The sequence below is a fragment of the Psammomys obesus genome, unplaced genomic scaffold (genome assembly GCF_907164565.1).
Source record: "Psammomys obesus unplaced genomic scaffold, mPsaObe1.curated_primary_1811, whole genome shotgun sequence".
In the NCBI taxonomy this organism is placed as follows: domain Eukaryota; kingdom Metazoa; phylum Chordata; class Mammalia; order Rodentia; family Muridae; genus Psammomys; species Psammomys obesus.
In genome coordinates, this window is record NW_026596051.1 from 14,950,848 (window position 1) to 14,961,467 (window position 10,620).

A 10,620-nucleotide genomic window follows, 5' to 3' on the forward strand; every position below is an offset into this window, starting at 1 on the left:
GTATTATTCCCTTAAGTTACCTCCTAAAAATTATCTACAAAATGTTCTGATGTTTAATTTATTAGATGATGTAGCCAAAAGTTGTATTGTTTTGGAGTATATTGTGACTAATATATGATTGAAAAGTGCCATTTTTTATGACTGTAGCAGTAGTACAAGCTTTGAAAGCGGGACAAACAGTGAAAATGTTAAGAAAGCCTGTTCCCTACTGATCCGTCAATTGTATATACTGATGCAGAACCTTGAACCCCTTCCTAATGATGTTATACTTACTATGAAGCTCCATTATTATAACTCAGGTAGGTAGAGACCTTTGGTCAAATTCCTTCTTAAGTGCTCAAGTGATGTTGTGTATAAGAAGGATTTATAGGCATCTGAAAGATGTTTGTTACTAGATATGAAGTGTCAATGTCACTTACTCCATTGAAACGTAATTTGTAATATTTTTGTCCCTTCTGCAGTGACGCCACATGATTACCAACCCCCTGGTTTTAGAGAGGGGATGAACTCACAGTTACTGCTGTTTGATGGGGAGCCTCTGAGCCTTCGAGTGGGTTCAGTCTCCTCTGGCTTTCACAGCATGAAAGTAAAAGTCACCACCGATGCCACCAGATTGCTTGATGGGGAGAACAGTGCTGTTCAGGAGAACAGCACTGCTGAGATAGCCCATCAGGGCTTAGACTGTGATGAGGAAGAAGAGGCCTGTGGCAGCCAAGTAAGGCCAAGTTTTAGTGACCCTTCATTGCGCCACTTAAACATGGGTGGCATTTTCAGTTTGTGTTCAGGTCATGTCACAGTAACAGAGTGCAGTGGAGCATGCCAGGTGTGAAAACTGAAACAAGCCCGCCTCTGACGTCTAAAAGTACAGTCTCCTAGAAGGAAATGTATGTTGTTGTAAGAGATTGTCTAGCAATAAGAAAAAAACCCCAGTCTGTTTTATTTTTATTAAAGATAGCTATATATTTATAGTTTTTCATATCAAGTAACATTTTTAGTATTTAAAAAATTCTAAGTATCTTACATGTTCATACTCCATAGAAGTATTCATAATTCTGATTACTGTAATAACTGGTCATGAGGGGGTTAGGGAAGAAAAATTTAACAGATTAACCTGAATCAGAAAAAAAAATGATACCAACATCCATGACAAGCATTGTGGTTTGATTGCTGGGGAGGGCTGAGCTTAGAGCCCTTGACTTTGCTTGTTTCTGCAGAGACTTAAAGCTGAGGACTTGCTAAGGCCCTCTTTTGCTATAGGAAGGCCCATACCATGACCTGGCAGTTGTCTGGATAATAATATTTACTGTGTGTGCTGACATTGTAGGTAAAGGATTGTGAAACAAAAACATTTTCAGGCTGTGTATTGGGAAGGGATTCTATTTAAAATTTCCCTAAGACTCCTACTTTGGGGGCTGTAGAGTCAGCTCTGCACCTGTACTCGTATGCACACACCCACATATGTGCATACCCTTTATATTATAATTATAATTAGTTTATTAATAAAAAGGGCAGGCATGCTTGTACATGTCTCCAGCCTTAAGGGCAACTGCAGGAATAACAGAAGTTCATGATCAGCCTCTGTTACATAATATTTTTGAGGTTAACCTGGACTATCTGGGACCATGTTCAGAAAACCAAAAGGAAAAAAAAATAGATTGTCTTTCTCTTCTGTCAAATAAACATAAGCACACCAGCCTGACAGAGGAAACTGTATTTATAAGGATCTGAACTCTGTGGTAAAATTGATGCTATTCTCTTGTGATCCAGTTATTTGAGAGAAGTGAATAAGTTAAGTCCTACTGACATTTTCCCACTAAATATTTCTATTGTTTCTCTTCATAGAAAGTATTCATATTCATATGCACATTCACACACATATAGATACATGGAACCTTTACCTCTATTGCTTAAAACAAAACAAAAAAATGAGAAGTTTTCTGAAAAGCTCTGAAATTTCTTCATTGTAATTTTCCCATCTCTAGAATCTTAGTCTGTGTAAACATATATAGATGAATCATTCTCAAGTACTCTGTGATTTCTGTACTTTGTTTGACTGTCAAAATGTGATGTCATTGTTGTGTGTGTACCTGCATTTCCACTGCTGTGTCCTGCTCTATTTGTTTGTTTTTGTTATTGTTGTTGTTTATTCTGCTGTTACTGAGACAGTCTGTACAGCCCTGATTGGTCTGAACCTGCTCTGTAGATCAGGCTGGCCTAGAGCTTATGGAAATCTGCCTGCCTCTGCCTCTCTAGTGCTGGAACCTAAGTGTGTTAAACTCAGATTGGCCCCTGTTTTTTTTTTTTTGTTTGTTTGTTTGTTTGTTTGTTTGTTTTTTTGAGACAATCTGTGTTGCCCAAACACAGGTTCCTGATCAAGTGTCCTAGGGTCTACGGGGACAGGCTTCAGCCTCTCATGTACTAGAGCAAGGTATCTCTTGCCGAGATGTGGCAGTCTGGCTGGCCTAGAATTGAGAAAGTTCCACTTGCCTCTGCCTCTGTATCCTGAGTGCTGGGATTAAGGTATGTGCCAAATTTCTATGCACACATATTTTTTAAATTTAATTTAACTTTTATTAATTACAGCTTATTCACTTTGCATCCCATCTATGCACACTTATTAGCACACTTGCAAAGGAGTGTCTATAGGGAATATACTAGTCTTCGGCTTTGTCTTAGGCACTGTTCTGTTTCTGTGAAGAGACACCATGACATGCCTCTGTGAAGAGACAGCTTATAAAAGAAGGTATTTAGGTGGGGTCCGCTTACAGTTCTAGAAGGTTAGTCCATTATCATCATGTCAGGGAACATGGTGGCAGGCAGGCAGGCAAGCACTGGAACAGTAGCTGAGAGCTACATTCTTATCTGTAGATAGAGAGGACTCTGGGCTTGGCATGAGATTTTGAAACCTCAAAGGCCACCCTCGTGATACACTTCTTCCAACAAGGCCATACCTACTCCAACAAAGCCACACTTCCTAGTTGGTCTAATTCTTCTTCTGAAATAGTGCCATTCCTTAATGATGAAGCATCGAATATGTGAGCCTATGGGGCCATTTTTATTTAAACCACCACAGGTTTGCACATTTTCAATTTTGTTAGAAAACACAAAATAGTAATCCAAAATGTTATATATACAGTGGAAGAGAGATCCTGTATTATTGCAAACTTATTTTGTCAGAGTTTATGTTTTCTGTGGTCTACTTGATATGCTAACACCTCATAATTTTAGCAATTTTTTTATTGCTGATGCTTGAACATCTTTTCATTAGTCATTCTAGTTTTCTGCTGCATTGAGTTACATTTCTTCATTGATAGAAAAATACTCTGGGGGCTGGAGAGATAATTCAGTGCCTACTAGTGTATACTGTTCTTCCTGAGTACCCGAGTTCAGATCCCAGCTCTCACGTCAGGTGGCTCACAACTGCCTGTAACTCTAGCTTCAGAGAGACCAATTGTCTAGCCTCTGAGGGCACCGGTACTCACGTGTGTACACACACAATTAAAAGAAATATATTCTGATAATCATTCTTTACTTAATTTATGTTTATGGCTTGTCTTCTTACTTTTTTTTTTTTTTTTTTTTTGAGACTGGGTTTCTCTGTGTTCTCTGTGTAGCCCTGGCTGTCCTGGAACTTGCTCTGTAAACCAGGCTGACCTTGAACTCATAGAGATCTGCCTACCTCTGCCCTCCAAGTGCTGCACTGCTACCTCCTGTCTTCTTACTTTAAGAGGCCTTCTGGTAAAGAAAATCTGTTCATTTAATGTAGTCTGATCTTTGCTTCCTGTGTTCTTAAGAAATCCTCTACTTACGGTGATTAATAGTAATCTCATATATCTAGGTTTTAATGTTTATTTCATTTATGGTATGAGGTAGATCAGACCCCCTAATGGATTTATGTATAAGTATTATATACATGCAGAAAAATATACGGCTCAGAAAATACACACTAACTGAACAGTAGGGTTGGGACATGGGTGAGGCAAGCAAGATGCCTATGAAGGCAGGTATGCTCAACAACATAAGCAAGATGCCCAGGGAAGACGAATGACCTCAGTCGTCAAGAGTGAGCACCTCCTTAAGTTGTGCTTCCTGGATTCTTGTCTCAACATGTACTGGCCTTTCTGACTAATCTGACAAAAGCATCAATTCAGATCAAGAAGTGGGATAGGACCAGCTGCTTGGAAACACTGTTTTAACCTGAGTTTTTATACCAGCTAACAGGAACATTGCCATCCTTTCTTCTGTTAGCATGCATTTGTTCATTCTATTGCTGGGATATATTTGGATATGCTGTAACTTGGTGTTAGTAGGACTAGTCCTTCTGATACTGTAGAACATGGAGCTCAGTCAAATACACAGTAGTAGTCAGAATCAGATTGATAGGAGTGGAGCTGCTATGTCAAAGGGTATGTGTTTGTTTTTAACAAAATCTCAAATGTTCAATTTACCATTAAAGACTCGGGAGCCCGGTGCCTTGCAGAGAGGCAGAAAAATCACCCACTTGACCTTCCTCCTCAGCTGACATCCCAAAAGGAAAAACCGGACTTCTTCCCCATACAGTCTCAAAAACCTCAAACTGAATCTCTCTCCCTTCTAATTCCTATGCATCTCTCATCTGTCCTCCTGCCTTCGTCTTATTCTTTATGTTTTTTTTTTTTTTTTCTTATGTTCATTCCCTGTTAGCTGGCTGCTAGTTACGCCTCTTGACCTGTAGTTGACTTTATTTAGCCATGTCTTGGATTAAAGTTGTGTGCAAGGGCTGAGCCACACCATAACTATTGTTTTTCCAATAAACAACACAATCTTGGGATTCACAGTGTGATCAAATATCCTGCAACAGGTATGTGCTTTGATAGGTACTACAAAACAGTTTCCAGAGCACTTTGCCAAGTTGAATTCTTTCATACAGCTGCAGCTGCTTCATGTCTTCATCCACTCTGGCAACTTCTGTCACTTTTTTCAGGTATATATTATATGCTGAGTGTATTTCACCTTGTTTAGTGGTAGGCGTTCTGGTGAGTGTGCCATGGTATGTTATGGCTTTAATTTTCATTTTCCCACTGAATAGTGGAAAGCACAGTTATCTGACTTGCTGATGTGTGAGAACTCTACAGATACAGATACATAGAAGTAATTTGCCAAAACACATGTGTAGTACTATCTTTTTAACTTCATACATTTCCTTTTCACTGTTTTGTGGAGATGTTTTATGAACAGATCTTTTTTAAAAGATAAAAACTATTTCTTGACCACTGTTCTCCATTATTTACAATAAAGTGCACAAGATACAATTGAATGACATTTGGTGCTATGAAATTATATTCTTGGCTTCTGTTGAATCAGTAATCCAAATAAAGTAAAGAAATGAGTCCAGGTAAAGGAAAGTGTGCAGGTCAGTAATCCATATCACCAAATTTTGAACTGAGGTTCTTAATTTGAAAAGAATCCATTTTGTTAGCCTTTAAGCTACATTCAGCAGTTTAGAATACTGCTTAAGAAATGTTTGTTTAGAGGATTGGGAACTGAGCTTAGTAGTAGAGCACTTGCCTAGTAAATGCAAGGCTCTGGGTTCGGTTCTCAGCTCTGGAAAAGGTTTAAAAAAATGTTTGTTTAGGACACTTAGAGATCCAGCACACACACACACACACACACACACACACACACATATGGTGGGGGAGGAGGGAGTAAATCTTTTTAAAAATACTTGTTTACTCCAGAGTTTACAGAGACACACCCCTATATTTTCTCTAAAAGGGAGGGAACAGGAACTACAGAGAAAGAAGTTTTCTTTTTTTTTTTTTTTAATTGGGTGGAGGGTGTCATTCATACTAGAGCTCGTGCTGAGCACACGTAAGGCACCGGCCTCAGTTTGCTCCAGTACTGGCATAGGAGTGGAGGGGGACAAAAACCAAGACCACCGTAAATGTTTATATACAAATATTACATATCTACACCTATGTGTATGAACATATGGATACCTGGCCTTTTTCTCAGTCACTTTCAGCTATACTTATATTTTGATGTGGAATTATTTATGAAGTTTTACAATTTTGAAATCTATTATGTTTTTGTAGTTGTGTTGGCATGCTTTTAAAATCTATTTTATTTATGCTTCCTAATATCTCTTTTTCTCTTTTCCACTCTGGTCCCTTCCAACACCCCAACACTGGGTAGGAGAGAGAAAGCTAATGGGAAGAGGGGTCGCAGGTCTCTTTAGCTACTTCCTGCTTGTTCGGGTCCTAGGCTTCCTTGTAGCAAGTCCAGTCCTAGCTTCAGGGTATCTCAAGTTTCTTCTCATCCAGATGTATTAACAGCAACCATGAGCAGTGGAGGGGGGGGGGGAGAACAAGCAGCCTTCTTTTTGAATCTCCCTTTCTCTCTTTCTAGGCTCTGGCCTTTATTCTCTCCCCAGAGTCCTCAGATTTAAACTACCTTTTGCTGGCAAAGAGCCCCTCTCAGAGCCCGCATGAGGCAAACACATCGCTGCTGTGGACCATCTGCATCAGTCCCACATCCCACACCTGGGACCAAAACAAAAACATGCTTACATCTACAACATAGTTGTCTCTCTCTCTTTTCTTTTTTTAAAAATGTTTTAAATAACCATATCTCCCTCTGTTTCTATCTGGTGCTATTTATTTGGGTCTCGTTGTTATTATTATTATTAGTGCCCCAAATCGGTATTTTTATCAGTCTTTTCAAAAAGTTAGGTTTTGAATGTACTGCTCACATCTATTGCTTCTGTTTTTTATTTAGCTCATGGTTTATTTTATCTTTGTCTTCTCCCTGACTTCACATTGATCTTTTCATCACTATACAGACATGCTCAGCTACAGGTTCCTCATAGTCCCTTCAATGTACAGACCTGCACACCTGGTTTAGTCACTGTGAAGAGACACCATGACCATATAATTGGAGACTTGCTTATAGTTTCGGAGGTGAAGTCCATTAGCATCTTGACAGGTGGTATGGAGGCAGGCAGGCAGGCACTGGAACAGTTGCTGAGAGCTACGTCCTGATATGTAGGCACAGAGGACTGTGGCCTTGGCCTGGGCTTTTGAAGCTTCAAAGCCAACCTGTAGTGGCTTTGAACAACTTTTTCAACAAGGCAATACCTCCTAGTTCTTCTAATCCTTTCAAATACTGCCACTCCCTGATGACTAAGCATTCAAATATATGAACCCATGGGGGCCATTCTGATTCAAACCAGCACAGTACCTACAGGGTCCTCATAGTCTCGTCAATTAATTCCCTACAGGTTCCTCATCTTACTCTTTAAATGGAATTTCAACTTCATACCAAACAACATTTTTCTCTCATGCTCATTATCTGTGGCACTATCGCGCTTCCAAACAACCTGCCCAAGATGTTCAACCTCTGTTCTCTCCTTATCACTCACATCCATTTGAATAGTGCTTCAGTGGGCCTTGCTTTGAAATACTTCTCAAGCTTGGCCCCATCAAGACTGCTGACTCAGGCTGTGTGAGGCTTTCTTGTTGAGCAACACCTACAGATCCCGACTGAGGCTCTCTACTATCCAGTCTGTCTTTCAGAGTGCCACAGAGTGAAGGTACTAAGATGGTAATTCTTATTCTCAGATACTTCAGATAGTAATGTTTATGTAGTTTCGAGGGGCATAAAGATACAGTATATGAAAATAGCAGCTGTGAGCAGAGATAGGGAAGAAAGGGAAGTATCTACAAAAACAGTAGTTTTCTAAATTGTAAATTGATTTTGGCTCAGTAGAACTCTTTGGTTAGTTTTGGCGGTAAGAATTGACTCCAGGCCTTGTGCATGCTAGGCTTATGTTCTATCACAACTATATTCACAACCTGAAAGAATTTTTTAAAAATATTTTTTAAAAAATTCAGTTTATATCCTTGTTGTACCCCATCCCTCCTCCCCTTCAAGTTCTACCTTCCCTTTCTTCCCTCTCACCTTTCCCTTTTTCCTCAGAAAAGGGGAGCTCCTTTTCCCATCCATCCCAGCTCATCAATTTGTACCAGGACTGAGTATGTCCTCTTTCTGTGTGGCCAGGAAAGGCGTCCCACCAGGGGGAAGTGATCAAAAAGCCAGCAAGTGAGATCGTGTCTGATTCAGTTCCCACTTCCCTTTCTAGTGGACCCACATGAAGCTTAAGCTGCCTTTCTGCTACATCTTTGTAGGGGACCTATGCCCAGTTTGTGCCTGGGCCTTGGATGATGCTTCAGTCTCAGCCAGCCCCTCTGGGTCCTGGTTAGTTAGCTCTGTTGGTCTTTGTGTGGAGCTCCTGTCATCTCTAGAGCCTTTTCTCTCTTCTTCCACTTTTCCACAAGACTCCCTACACATCACCCAATGTGTGTGGTTTTGAGTCTCAGCATCTGTTTGGAGGTGCTGCTGGGTAGAGCCTCACAGAGGACAACTCCTGTCAGCAAGCGTAGCAGAGTACCGTTCATAGGTTAGGGGTTGGCACTCTCCGATAGGTTAGGTCTTGATTGGACATTCTTTCAATCTCTGCTCTATTTGTTCGATCTTTATCCCTGTACATTTTATAGGCAGGGACAATTTGGGGTTGAAGTTTTTGGGGGTAGGTTGGTGTTCCCCTCCCTCTGGTTGGAGACTAGGCTAGTTAGAGGGTGTCCTCTTCAGTCTGTATGGCCTCTGCTGCTAGGAGTCTCTGCTTGAATCCTCCTCATATTCTCCCAGGAGCCTACACTGGCTTAGCCATATAGTAGAGGATAAGAATTCTACAAGGCACAGACCCAAAGAAGATAAGTAACATGTAGGATCTAAGAGAAGATGCAATAGAATAGACAAAGGTAATGGCTGAAGAGAGGGAACAAGGTAGGAGAGGGGACACAAAGAGTTAAAGAGGGTGGAGATCAGACCTGGGGAGATTGAGGGCAAGAGGACAGAAGGCCTGTAGAGAAGAGAAACTGGGAGTGGGTGGTCTCTCTGTGACAAGCTAAAAGAACTTTTTTTTCCCAGCATTTTTTTTTATTTATTACAATTTATTCACTTTGTATCCCAGCTGTAGCCCCCTCTGTCATCCCCTCCCAATCCTGCCTCCCTCCCTCTTCTCCTCCCCTGACCCTCCCCCAGTCCACTGGTAGGAGAGGTCCTCCTCCCCTTTCATCTGCCTATCAGGTCTCATCAGGACTGGCTGCATTGTCTCCCTCTGTGGCCTGGTAAGGCAGCCCCCACTTCTCAGGGGGAGGTTCAGCCAGCCACTGAGTTCATGTCAGAGACAGTCCCTGTTCCCATTACTAGGGAACCCACTTGGAGACTGAGCTGCCATGTGCTACATCTGAGCAGGGGGTCTACGTTATTTCCATACATGGTCCTTGATTGGAGTATCAGTCTAAGAAAAGACCGCTGGGCCCAGACTTTTTGGTTCTTTTGCTCTCCTTGTTAAGCTCCTGTCCCCTCCAGGTCTTTATATCTCCCCCTTCTTTCATAAGATTCTCTGCACTCTGTCCAAAGTTTGGCTATGAGTGTCAGCATCTGCCTCAAGACCCTGCTGGGTAGTCTTTCAGAGGACCTCTGCGCTAGGCTCCTGTCCCGTTCCCTGTTTTCACCCTCTTCTGATGTCTAGCCCATTTGCCTTTCTAAATGAGGATTGAGCATCTTACCTAGGGTACTCCTTCTTGCTTAGCCTGAAAGAACTTTTTAAAACAATACAATTAACAACATTAAAGTAATTTAAAAATTCAAATCTTTCAACTGTTCTTCTGTCCTATCAATACAAATTTTACTTTTGTATGCCCCATTCTTTTCAGCATTTTCCAGTAGAGAGACTTGTGTGAATATTATTTCAATCATAGCATATATACTTTTATTTTTATTTAGTACTAACTTTGTAAACATGTCCTACTCTAGCCTTTATATGTGAAGTTTAATGACTTTTGGTTTGTTTGGGTTCCTGCTGTTTCTCTATTTTTAAATATTTAGGTTGTCATACTTGAATGTTGACTTTCTCCAGTACTGTGCATTTTAAAGGCTTGGTTCCCAGGCTGGCACTGAGAACTGATGAAACTTTTTAAGAAGTAGAGCCGACTAGGAGGTCTGTGGGTCAGTGAAGCATGTCTTTGAAAGTTAGCTTCTTCATTCCCCCTTTTGCTTCCTGGTGATGAAACGAGCAGTTTGTCATGACACATGCTCCCACTATGATGTACTGCCTTGTTACAGGCCCAAAGCAGTGGGGACAATTGGTCAGGGACTGGAGCCGCCAAAGCAGCAAATCAGTGCACTCTTTCTTAGTGATGGGTTGCTGACTGACACCTGTTCATCCCTGAGAATGCTGTTATAAGTAGCAGTGCAATAAATGTCTTTCAGCTCCTTTCCTTACTTCCTGTTGGATACACAGTAGCAGCAGTGAAATTTACATAGTTTTGAAATTTTATAGCTCTTGAATGAATATTATCAGATAATTTTTCAGAAATTTCTAGTTTTCCCACCTCCTGAGGATGACTTTTTTGATAATGACACCTACTTGATAAATCTTGCTGCCTTATGAAGGGGTAATCTCCCATTGCCAGCTCTGCCTACATCCATTACACGCATACATAAACATATCTATCTATCTATCTATCTATCTTTCTTTCTTTCTTTCTTTCTTTCTTTCTTTCTTTCTTTCTTTCT

The 10,620-nt window shown here is 40.8% G+C and overlaps 1 protein-coding gene across 1 annotated transcript in view; it reads left to right on the forward strand.

The window, feature by feature from the left end:
• Hormad2 (HORMA domain containing 2) overlaps positions 1-10,620 on the forward strand; it is an 87,846-nt gene that overhangs the window by 25,559 nt on the left and 51,667 nt on the right. Inside the window, exons 8-9 of the mRNA XM_055624282.1 lie at positions 148-299; positions 462-715. Of these exons, the coding sequence (XP_055480257.1) occupies positions 148-299; positions 462-715 (406 nt within the window). The remainder of the gene's footprint in view (positions 1-147; positions 300-461; positions 716-10,620) is intronic.